Source organism: Prinia subflava, chromosome 2 (assembly GCF_021018805.1).
Source record: "Prinia subflava isolate CZ2003 ecotype Zambia chromosome 2, Cam_Psub_1.2, whole genome shotgun sequence".
Lineage (NCBI taxonomy): Eukaryota > Metazoa > Chordata > Aves > Passeriformes > Cisticolidae > Prinia > Prinia subflava.
The window spans coordinates 51,540,306-51,552,835 of NC_086248.1; the positions used below are offsets into that span (position 1 = coordinate 51,540,306).

General features: G+C 37.4%; 1 protein-coding gene across 16 annotated transcripts in view; it reads right to left on the reverse strand.

The window, feature by feature from the left end:
• TRDN (triadin) overlaps positions 1-12,530 on the reverse strand; it is a 235,493-nt gene that overhangs the window by 97,304 nt on the left and 125,659 nt on the right. For all 16 annotated transcript variants that reach the window (XM_063389925.1, XM_063389928.1, XM_063389922.1 and 13 more), the window contains one exon: positions 1,897-1,932. In XM_063389925.1, coding sequence (XP_063245995.1) covers positions 1,897-1,932 — 36 coding nt within the window. The remainder of the gene's footprint in view (positions 1-1,896; positions 1,933-12,530) is intronic.

A 12,530-nucleotide genomic window follows, 5' to 3' on the forward strand; every position in this document is an offset into this window, starting at 1 on the left:
TTTATTTCCACCCATTTAAAAGCCCACAGCTGATAATTATATCCTAACTTAGTTATTATCACAGCATTGTAATTATTTGGGGTGCTCACCCCTCCTTCAGGGAAATTTGTAGAAGACCTCAAAGAATTTACTTAGCATCACTTTTCTGAGTGCTTGTTTTTGCAGACATGTTCTATAAGTGTTGAATGGACAAAACAGCAGGACTCTTTCATTTATCCCCTTCTGAGCTCTCAGCTAGAGTATGCTTGACAGTGACTTTTTAAAAACTTTTTTTCATAACATCTGTTAAAACAAAATTAGGATTCTTTCTGTTATACAAAGATATTGATTTTAAATATTTAATATCTGAGCAGTTAAAATAATTTTGAGAAAAAAATAAAATTAAGGATACGTTTGACTAAAAATTTCTGTAATTTATTTAATTTTTATATAAATTTTTAGCAGCACTGAAACAAAAGTGCCCAAAATTAAGCTAGCTTTTACAAGTATACCATTTTCAGTTTATTATTCACTAATTATTTAAGTGTTAATGATTCTGTATCTTTGCATGAACTACTTTCAGCTGCAAATTTCACTCTGTATATTTCACTCATTTGATGAAGGTGGGAAATTTTGCTGTGGCAGCTGCTGTGGAATTCTCCCATGAAAGGAATCATAGATGGTTTGGGTTGGAAGCGACCTTAAAGTTCATCTTATTCCAACCCCTCTGCCAGCCAGGGACACCTTCCATGAAACCAGGTTGTTTAGGGCTCCATCCAGCCTGGCCTTGAACACTTCCAGGGAGGAGACATCCACAGTTCTGTGTGTAACCTGTTCCAGCACCTCACCACTGTCACAGTGAAGAATTTCTTCCTAATATCCAATCTAAACCTAATTTCAGTTTAAAGCCATTACCTCTTGTCCTGTCATTGAGACAAGTCCCTCTCCAGCTCTCCTGTAGGCCCCTTTTAGGCACTTGCTGCTCTGAGGAATTATGTGTCCAAATTAATAGGTCCTTTAAGACCTGCTTGAAAACAGGTACTTACTTCACTAACAAGACATTACTTGAAATGTTTTGTTAGCTATTTCTGCAAAATTTGCAGAACAACCCAAGTATAAGCTCCTTTTTTCACTGCCGAAAGAGATCTTTAAATTGCTGGAAGACTGAGGATGGCAGGAGATTGTTCTGCCATAGATGTCACGCAAGTTCATGCATGGAAATGAGAGTCAGTGCACTCCTTAACTGTGAATTTGAATCAGATTTCGAAGCCCGTATTTTTCCCATTTTTTCTGTCCCATTTATATACTGTACTTTCAGAACAGAATGCTGAGCAGGTGAAGTCTCACCAAAGATACTGTCTTACTGTCCTCATTGTGTTGAGGCATTGACGCTTGCAAAGTTTCAGGAAAGGAAGATGTAACTCTTCCCTTTTCAGTGATACTTTGTCCTCAGAGCACTTTTTGGCTATTTTCAGCAGAGCACAATTCCCATCTCACTTCAGACGCAGAAGCTTCTCTGTTGGAACCAGAGCTACCTAGACATGCTTCCTCAGAGCTTCCTCAGCATGCTGAACTCTCAGCCTTCCCAGCCTATTTATGAAAATTGCTGCCACTGTGATCACATTCAGCTGAGACCTCAGTCTGACATTTCTTCCCCATGAAACCTCTGTTTTTGAAGACAGTGATAGGAAAGAGGGAAAGGCAAAACTGTCAGTCACAAACTAGTGTGCAGTTAGAAGTAGTATAAGAACAGATTTAGAAAGTAGGAGGCAGCTAAGTCTAAACATGTCATTTTTCAATTATAAACGGTGTAGCTACTTTCTTCTTTGTATTTTCAACAACTCACTATTATTTTTAGAGTAATGAAATGCACTTTTTGAAACTGCCTGGCATATAAAAGAGATGGTAGTTTCTTACTTTTGAGTTCTTTGGACACAGCAGCTTCTTTTTTATCTGTAAGAGAAAAAACCAAACACGCATGAAAACATCGTAAGGACAAAGGTAGACAGAAAGCTGAAGCATGCTTTAGAGGAGAAAGAGCTTATTTGCCATGAAGTTCATTGGAATGATACAGTGATTCATTCTACTTCTGTTTGTTTCATGGTACAGTGTCACTAATTTAACCCTAAGTGTAAATACAGGAAAGCCTGTGTGACCCTGAATACTCTTGTTTCATTTTGGTACGGTAATTCCTGGGGTTCAGGATGTGATTGGGCTACCATGCATGGCTGAGGTGTGGTTGCTCACCATGAGCATGTTGTCAGGCTGCAGAAATGCAAGGATGTGCTAGCAGCCTAAGAACAGAGACACAATGAAAAGCATTCTCTTCCTGCAGTTGTCGGCAATCACATCTGAGGCCTAGTTTGGATTTTCTGCCTAACACCTTTTGAACCCAGAGTAACTCAGTTCTACATATGGTCCATATGCAGGTAAGAGCAGGTAAAATTCATCCCTGGTGACTTGGATAAAATTGAGGTGACTTAACTGAATCATAATGCAGCATGGCCAGGCAATTTACCAAAAAGACTTAACTAGGCTGTTCACTCTCACTTTCACTCAAGGTAGGATTTTTGTGCAACTTTTTTGCAGGACCTTTCTTTCTGATGGCCAAGAGATTTGGAGGTGGTATCAGTGTGCTGAAAAACTCAGAGTTAACTTCTCTCTCTGTTATAATTCTTGGTGCTATTCTACCTCAGGGCTTTTAACTGGGTACAAAATTATGCATTTTTAGAAACCTTCTTGGAGCCTCACATACCTTTTTCACTAGTCTCACGTGTACAACCAGGAAATTATTCATGGGGATCCTGTGAGACAGGAGCATAGAGCATAGACATGCATAGAGCAGGGGTAGAAGGTACTCCCCTGGATGGTTTTGAGGAAATTAACATCCTCTCTAATAAGCTATAGTGTGCCTGGAATATAGGCTTGTTAATGCTTATGTCCACAAAACACATGAATGATAAATGAATTGTGCTCTTAAACACTAATATAAGAAATACTTCAGGGCAGAAACTGTCAAATTAAATTGCTTGCAAACCCAAGATTATTCCATTACTGCTAATAATACAAAGTTGCTTCTTTTTCTGTTGCTTTCTAAATTGCTCTGGAGAAGTTGATATGAGATAAGGTAATGTGAATGACTGCGGAGTAGTCTAATAATCTTGAAAAATTTGGAAGAAAATATATTTCTACTTGGGTGATATACTGCTCTGAACTGAAATATTTCTGGGTTAATCCTCTGCTTCCACTAACTGTCTGTGAAAGCATGTTCTGCAGGCATTACTTCAAAGTATGATAATTACCACATTTAGAAGAAATTAATCATGAAGCAGCTTCCAGCCATGTTATCTGGCTAAGGAGCCTATTGAAGCCTTCAAGAAGTGCCTATTAGTTGCCAGATATGGAAATTTGGAAAGGTATATATTGCAATTATATGAATCATTTATCACAATAATCTTCCATTGCTGGAGGTTATAAAAAATAAATAAATTGACAGCATCATTTACAATAACAGACTGGATCTAAAGAAAGCCCTCAAGTTCTTTATTTCCTTTTTTCATATAAGTTGCCACTTATTAGGGCAACCTACTTCAATATATTTTAAAACAATAATTTATTTTGAAAGAATCAATGTGTTTTCCCATGATTTGAAATATATAGCATATAATAAATATAGTAAATAGCTGCACAATTTTTCCAGTAAGAAAATGTTATAATTTGGGGGTTTGTGTATTTTTTGTTTGTTTTTAAAGTGCAGAAATGTTACCAATAATTGATTTCAATAGCACATATTAATATGAAAATGTAAATAGTGTTAGACTATTCTTTTCAAGCCGAGGCATCTCACATTTGATTTCTGAAGCCTTATTTATCCAACTAGGCTGGAGTGGTTTACAGAAAATTGTCCAGAGGAGGTTATGTAGGACCTTGAACCATGCAAGTACTTTTGAAAGTATATAACCTTTACATCTACATACTTCACTTAGATAAATGACCTATTTGCAAAGAAATGAGCAACTGGTAGGTCTTATAGATGGAGGGAAAACTGATCAGGACTTCTGAAGTCCCAAACTCAATGGAAAACAACACCAAAAATGAATTGGCCAATGAGTTATTCTGGTGCAGTTTGAGACAATGAGAAATCTGGCTCATTCATTTTTACTTTGCACAGGTCTAGAGTTTAACTTTTAAATTATGGGAGTGTGGTTGGGAGCATAACATATTAAATCAGGTTTTATTTTCATTATGTCTTTTTCTTAAAAACAACAGCAATATGTTCTCTTGCTTCTTGGTGAGTGGGTTTTTTTTCATGTTAGTTAAGAAGAGGAATTTCCAAAAAAGACCAATTTCTTTAGAAAATTCTGAAGACACATTTGATATTTAGGTCTTCTTAAAGGGCTCCTGTAAACCACCCAAATGCTGTGCAATTCAAAGATTTGGGTACCTCTGACAACCCTATCCATTTTCTTTTCTTGAAAAAACCTGCAACAGACTTTAAAATGCTAAGCTGATGAAATAATTCATCATCTGTGGAACACTGTGAAGCACCCTTTTCTTTTTACAGTTATTCTCTGGAGGTATTTGAAGACAATTGTATTCTAGTCTACATTCTCAAAAAGTAAGCATGCTTGTACAAGCTCTCCTCAGGTGAATGAACAGGTTTTTCTTTTATTGACTCTTGTGAAATACTAAAGTACTGCAATACTTAAGAAATTATTTTATTATAAAACACCAAATATTTAAACAAATATGATCTGACTTTGTTCTTATCTCTACAGGCCAAAACGATCAATTTTGAATTTAAACTAGGAATGAGCATTTGGCAGCCAGCACAGCTGTATCTCAGTAGAACAGCAAAGGAGTATTTTATTTTTCTGCCTCTTTTTAGCACATAGCTCGATCTTTTCCTCAGGCCTCGATCAGCATTCGTTTGAAGTAAACTTCCAGTACACAGTAACTACAAATGACATCTAAACTACACATGGGGCAAGCAAAAAAAAATCCCTCTAAGCTTATAGAGTCCCTTTCATGGCAGTGAGTCCCTAGGAGGCTGGTAATAAGCTATTAGACAAGGATGCCCCAGTGCTCAGGTACAGAGTTTGGTTGTTTCAGTTTGAACAAACTTCCAAAATGGAATATTTCAAAGACTGCTCTGAAGTGAATTCCAGATCTGGGGTTCACAATGCTTTTACACCTTTTTAACAATGGATTTATAATACAGTGTACATTGTACATTTCAGAACAGGGGATCTTCAGCAGCTCCATGGAACCTATAATTTTGATAACTAAAAGGAAGTTCTAGGAAATAAATGGATCTCGAATTGTATTCTCTTGAAAGGTTTCTCTGTGCCTTTTTTCCTAGTATGTTTCCAAACATATCTAAGGGTTTTAAAAATCTTAAAGTATTATTCAGAAAAATGAGTGTTTCAGAGTCAGTATACTGATAGTTCAAATAATGATGCATCATGCTAAAATAGCAGCTAAACCCCTTATAATTATTAGAAACATTACTGTATATGTTGTATCTAAAAAACCTTTCTATTTGGAAGCTAACAAAATAACATGTTGGTAATATCAGACTTTCAAACAAAAACTAGTTTCAACATCAGTGGGCAAGCACAGTGTTCAAGTTGCATGGTAGCTAATAAATATCCTAATCAAACACGGTGTAACCCAATAGATTCCTCTGTTGCTGATCTGGGCTAAGTACCAAGACCCTGGGGAATCACCAGATGCCTCTGGAAGATATGATTCACTGAGTCAGAAACCAAAGAAATAATTAAAATGTTAAGCAATTACTGAAGGAGGAATTCTCACCAGAAATCTCAGCTAACATTTTCAACTTCTTCTGTTTTTTACCTGATAATCACATACTAGAATGGACTTCATCAAACCCCTCTGACTGGCTAATGATCTACACATACCCACAGAAAATAGGTTGAGTGATGAAAATGCCTCACACAACATGACCATAGTTCTCCAAGCAGAAAATTCCTAATGATACTCACAAAATCTTCCCTCATTTCTCAGTTCTATTGTTTACTTTGACATGGGTATTCAATTCATCTAGTGATTAAAAGTGGGAGAACAGAAAGAGAAGATGGCAGAAAAATGAACAGAACCTTCAAGAAACAGAATTGTGTTGAAAATAAAATAAATAAATAAAACAAAAAACAAACAAAAAAAAAAAACAAAAAAAACCCACAAAAAACAAAAAAACAAACAAACAAAAAAAAAACAAACAAAAAAAAAAAACCAAAAAACAAAAAAAAAAGCTTTCCAGTGCTTTGAAGTCACAACAGTGTAGGTTTTTCAGAAATAAAAACAGAAGCTCCTGGTTGTTATTACCAACAAAAGCACAGTCAATCGAGTGCGTGCTTTGGGAGCTTGGTTGTGGCTTTGCAAGTACAATTCAACAGCAGAGTTTTCATGACACTGCACCTTACAAGTATGACAGCTGAGGCTCCCTTTTCTGCCCTGAGCAAGAGTTCACATGACTGGAAATAAAAATGATAGCAGGTGGCATCTGATGGCTGAGAACTTCCATCATGTGAATGGAAAACATAATTAAAGTCACCTAGAGCCCAGTCCTACTACTGTCTGCTCCCAAGCTAGCAGATGTACCAGAATTTAGAAACAATTTATTAAGTGCCACAATTTTTAGCTAATGTGATTTACAGTGGTAAAAGAGGAACATACCCCAGATAGCTGAGCATTTTTCAAAATTAACTGCTGTTGAGCATATAGTAATTAAACAAGCATTGTCAAACCTTCTATTACAATATACTGTGGTTTAACTTTTTTTTTTTTTTTTTCATTTACTTGGGGTTCTTAAAACCATTTTCCACAATACAGTATTGATTTCAACTAATATTCCAATAATTCTGAGAACTTCTCATTCCTGAAGTGTCTTTAAGAATTTCTAAGTTGCTTTTTAATTTAAATTATTTTGGATAATTTTTCACTAATTACATGACATTGCTGAAGTAAATTTTACCTTACCACATCTAAACACTTTCTGGAGTATTTTTTAAATTTTGATTTCAGTCACTTCCAAAACAGCAGATGCCCACATATAGGAGTGTTATATCGGACTATCTTCCCTTTCTGGTGTAATGTCTCCATTTTACAATAAAGATTTTAAAAATTCCATACAATATAAAAAAACAGGAAATAATATTTCCTCTTTTTAGTAGACTTAAAATCCATGAAGCATTTATAAAAACTGCTCATACTAATCTACAATTAAATTTTTAATATGCCCAAACCCCTAAAATTGGACAGCGTAAAAGCTGTTTAGAAATATCAACATTTATTCCACAAGCAAAGTTCTGTGTTTGGACCAACACTTGATCTTGTTCACTGTCCTTATCACTGAGCATGATATTGCCATAGGTCCTGTGACAACTTCTGGCAAAAAATCCTGCCTTTACAAAATAACATTTCTTGGTGGGCTGAGAAAGTCATCTCATTTCACCAAAGTGGCTGAAGTTGTGCACAAGGGGAAGCAAGGTACTGTGCCACTACTGCTTCAGAGCTGTTCCTGACCCATTACATGACAACAGTAAACTCTCTGACCAGCAACTATCTTGCTTTGGGAATAATGGGAATAACAGGGAAATCCATTGCAGAGACCAGTAAGCCTTGAATCCCAGACTGCAGGTTTTGCATTTCTATCTTTTGCCTGCAGAGATTTCCCCATGCAAAAAAAAAAAGGAAACTGCAGATAATGTTATTATCCGGGTAAAATGGGCGGATGTAGAGCTTCATGGTGTTAAAATCAAATTTCCTCAAGCAACATGAGACTGGACTATAAGATAGAAATTTTAGAATTAACTGATACCCAATGTGGCATATAAAAGTGAACTTGAATAGTGTAGAGCATTGAAAAAGGAGTTAGCTAACTAAAATTCCTCTGTTGTTGATTACAGTAGAAAATTGGTGACTGTAATCTTAAATGTAAACAGATCACCTTCCACTGAAGCAGGAAAAAGAGGCAAAACTTTCCATCCACTCTCTGAGAAGGGCACCTTCTCACCTCAGCATTTTCTCTATTTCTCCTCCACTCGCAGTATCAGCCTTTTTGATAGTTTCTAAATTTCTTTGATGTCTCCAAGTCCCTTCTGATGACCAACCCTTGGAGGTATTGTTTCCTCTCTGCAGTGTCTCCTCACACCATCAGGTCTATCACCATTTCCAAGGCAGCTCTATATTCTGAGCATCCAATGAGTGCCTGCAAGCCCTGGGCACAAGAACATCAGAAGCAGATAGCAACCTAAAGCCCCAGAGCTTTTCAGAAAGAGTTTTGGCAATGCACACGGATAAAATACTAAATATTATCTCAAACAGATTTCCCAAGATCATTTTGCTCAACAGAGCAAAAAATAAAGCAAGTAGATGAGGGAGGTGAGCAGACAAGTGATTCAGTTACAGTAAGAGAAAGCCTGCTCTAGCGGAATGGCCAGTTTCAAGTATAATAGTGGTTCATGATTCCATTACTTGGTGATTTTTCCTTTCTACTTTGTAACTGCTGGAATGGATTCAGTCTCTTTGCAGAGCAGGTAGAAACTTGTTCATGTTCAATACATGCTCATGCATGAACAGTATCCTGGTTAGTATCAGAAATCCTGTGGCCAGACAGACTCGGGCAAGGATCACCTCCCTGTACTCAATCCAGGTGAGGCTGTACCTCAAATCTTCTCTCCAGTTTTGGACCCCTCACTCTTTGAAAATCACTGGGGGACTGGAATGAATCCAAAGAAGGGCAATGGAGCTGGTGAAGGGTATGAACCACAAGCTCTATGAGAAGCAGCTGAGGGAGTTGGGGTTGTTTAACCTTGAGAAAAAGAGGCTCTGGGGGGACTTTATCACTCTCTCTGCAGGTACCTGAAAGGAGGTGGTAGCAAGATGGGGATTGACCTCTTCTCCCAGGTAATAAGTAGGACGAGAGGAAATGGCTTCAAGTTGTGTCAGAGGATGTTTAGATTGGATATTAGGGAAAATTTCTTTGCAAAAAGGATGCCTGAGCATTATAAGAAGCTGCCCAAGGAAATGGTTGAGTTAGCATCCCTGGGGGTATTTGAAGTGTGTTCATTTGGAGACATGGTGTAGTGGTGGACTTGGCAATGATGGGTTCAAGGTTGGACTCAATAAGCTTAAAGTTGTTTCACGGACTAAAATGTTCTATGCTTCTATATGTGTTCCTCAGGCATGGTTTAAAAAAGCAAATCTCAGAAGCATGATATGAGATTGCAGTCACAGGAAGCTGTAAGTGCAGCTAATTACTGAAACTGCAGTCCTTTATAGAAAAGGTAATAGTTTTTTATGTAGTAAACGTGAGTAATAACATTATATACTAAAATTAAGGAATCAGATATTTCCCTGGAATAACCTATCATTTGAATTAGTGTAAATATTATAAGAGGTGAGAATTTTCTTCAGCATTTTTTATCTTTCCTTGAAGCAGCTGGGAGATGCACTCTAAACTTTTCTTAATAAAGCTCAGCACCAATACCATTTGAATGATTCAGAAGAGAATTTTGGGTTGGAATAGGCTTTGTTAAGTGCATGTATGCTATGCATCCTTGTGATACCTCTTTCTGTACTTGTTAACACTTTTCCATTTCTTTCTGTCTGCTGGATAGATAGATGTACAGATGGAATCTATAGATATTATCACAAGGAAGAAGATTTTTTCATATATCTGAGCACAGATGTTATCAACCATCTCACTCTGTGAGAAGGGAAATCTTAAATAATGAAATGTCCATCCACTCATCTTTGTAAGTCACACACTACTCTAATTATACTCTCACAAGTGAGGCAGAATCTATGAGAAAGTAACTTCATCCACAACATACTGCAATCAAGCTAAAAATCAATACTTTTTTAACCAGTTATGTATTACTCTTCCTTTAAAGAACATTTGCCTATTCTATTTCCCTAATCATTCAATAATACTGTATCCGACTTAGTCTCTCAGAGTTACATATAGCAAACCACAAAATTGGCTCTGCTTCTTGAAAAACAGATCAGGAGAAAAAGCACAGCCATTGGGAACATTTACTGAAAGGTTAAACAATCATAACTAAAAGTGAAGTGTATATAGGCTTATATTTTAAGTCAGAAATACCTCTGATCTATGAACCTTTATAGGGGAATGGCACACAAGAGACTGAAGTATACTTTCAATTCAGTGACATGAATGTCTTTATCTAATATGTACTCATCAAAACTTCGTAAAAGCTTTTAAGCTTTACTTCAAGGTCAAGGGAATTTTTTTTCTTTTTAAGTGTAAAGCAAAAGAAATGAAAGACAATCCTCCTGATCTCAGACTCTGAAGATTCCTCCTGACTGACTTTAACTGTGAGTCAAACCATGAACTTGTCTATTGAGCAACAACAGAAAACAATACTGCATAGTTATGTCATTTCAACCTGGTGGATGTATCTGTGCATGGACATTTAACATAGAATAATTATCCCAAATATCAGGCCTGCTAACTCAGATACACATCTTATTTTGAGGGTATAGAACAGTTTTTCTTCATTAAAGAGATCAACTTTGTATTGTTTGAGGCATAGGCATAGTCCAGTCATGTTTTTTCTGGATATGACTGGAAAAATAAACATTACATTAATCCCCACACCAGCATAAAGAGGGTTGAGGAAATTAATTAGATTCTTTAATTAAAGCTATGCCACTGAGCTGCTTGCACAGAACAGGTAGTTCTTTCTGTATATCTGAAAGTCCAAAGGCAATCTCTTTATTTGGTTGCCTGTGTGGACTTTATTACCTTCAAGCTCGATTATTTCTAGTATCAAATCTCCCCAAAAAGTTCTTTATGAGATTGACAATACAGTGTCAGAAGAGGTTGCCTATCAGACACTAAGTTACTCCTCTGCTTTGCTCAAGGAAGATTTTCTTTCCAAGTAATCAAAAAGTGAGTGGTAGTGCAAACCCAAGCTTCTTCCCTTTTATCTGTATTTATTAAAGGGTTGACATTTCTAATTCTTTGTCAATCAGATCTTCCCAACATCATTCATCATTTTCCTTTCACACATGTACTTTGTGTAGTCCAAGATGGAAAAGAACAAACACAAAACATCATATCTGGATGAAGGGTTGCCTTGAAAGCATTCAACTCCTGGAAGTTGGCAAAAGGGCCACTGAAAAGGGCCACTGCATTTATTTGTCTGCTACTAACATTTCATGGACAGGGCAGCTGCCACAGACAGTGAGTACTCAATTTTTTCTGTGCTGGAGATTTCTTTGTATGACATATTGGGGTGGGGAGGGGGGTGGGAAATAAAAAGATTTCCAGTATGGAAATTACAGGGGAAAATACTGTTGCCATTCTCTGAATGGAATGTGGTCAACACACTCAACCTCCCCCCCCCCACCCAATGCTATCTGACTAAACAGAGGGTGGAGTGGAGTGGAGTGGAGACTGCAGCCAGATTCTGTCAGAACCCTTGCACAGGAGGGAACTTGGTGGTACTTTCTACTTGATAAGCCACATAAAAGCTGAAAACCAAGACAGATAAAGGAACAAAGGCCTGTTGTTGAGTCAGCAGCTCTGGTAAAATCACTCTGCTTGGACCGATGCATGTCCCATTCCCAAGATTATCCCAGACACTATACTGAGATACCCATCACCAAGGAACCATCACACCTCACTGAGCAAAGGTACAGATGTATGACTAAATTCACTTGAGCTCCCTTGAACGTACATAAATAATACAAAAGTAAATTAAGAATTGGCAGAAGTTAGGGAGGAGTCCATCATAACTTCTGAGCTCAGTCAATGGCCTGAATCTCTCTTCTCCCCCACAGGGATGCATATTGGGTAAGAGCTGTATTTAATGCATGCTGAATGATCATCTCTTTAGTATATTGCTTTGAATACATGTTTTGCAGTCAGACACTATCACTGACAATCCTTCAACCTAAACCTGTCACAGTTTTATTAATAGAGTGCGATAGTGTGAACTCTTAATGTGAGTCCTTAATGGGTGCTAGCAGTCACTGGCAGAGGTAACAACAGGGAGATCCAGGAGGGGTCTCTCTGTTTGGCAAGTGACTGAACGAGTCAGTCAGCGCAGAAAACTGATCTGCCAAAATGCTCAGTGAAGAGCCCCCACAACGGGACACGGACAGACTGGTTGGGCACAAGGGTCTCAGTTTTCCTGGGACACACACAGACTAATCAAACATTAAGGGTTTAAGAAAATCTCCCTTTTTCATGTGGTAGTGGGCAAGGATTGGAAGGGATCAGTTTTCACTGAAGCAGATTCCTAGTAAAGGAAAGAGGAGATGAGTCTTCCACCTGAGAGTCACCACATCAGTTGCCACATAGAGTCATAGACTGAGTCAGTTCCCATTGTGAGGGAAGGCAGGAAAAACTTTTTTCTAACTCTTTCATCTTTGCATTTCACCTAATTTCTATCTCTTGAACACTTGAAAGCTGATCATGTCCTGGAATGGAACAAGTGTTTGGTTTTGTTTTGGCATAGATAATGTTATCATTCCCAGTTGAAAAACTCTTTCAA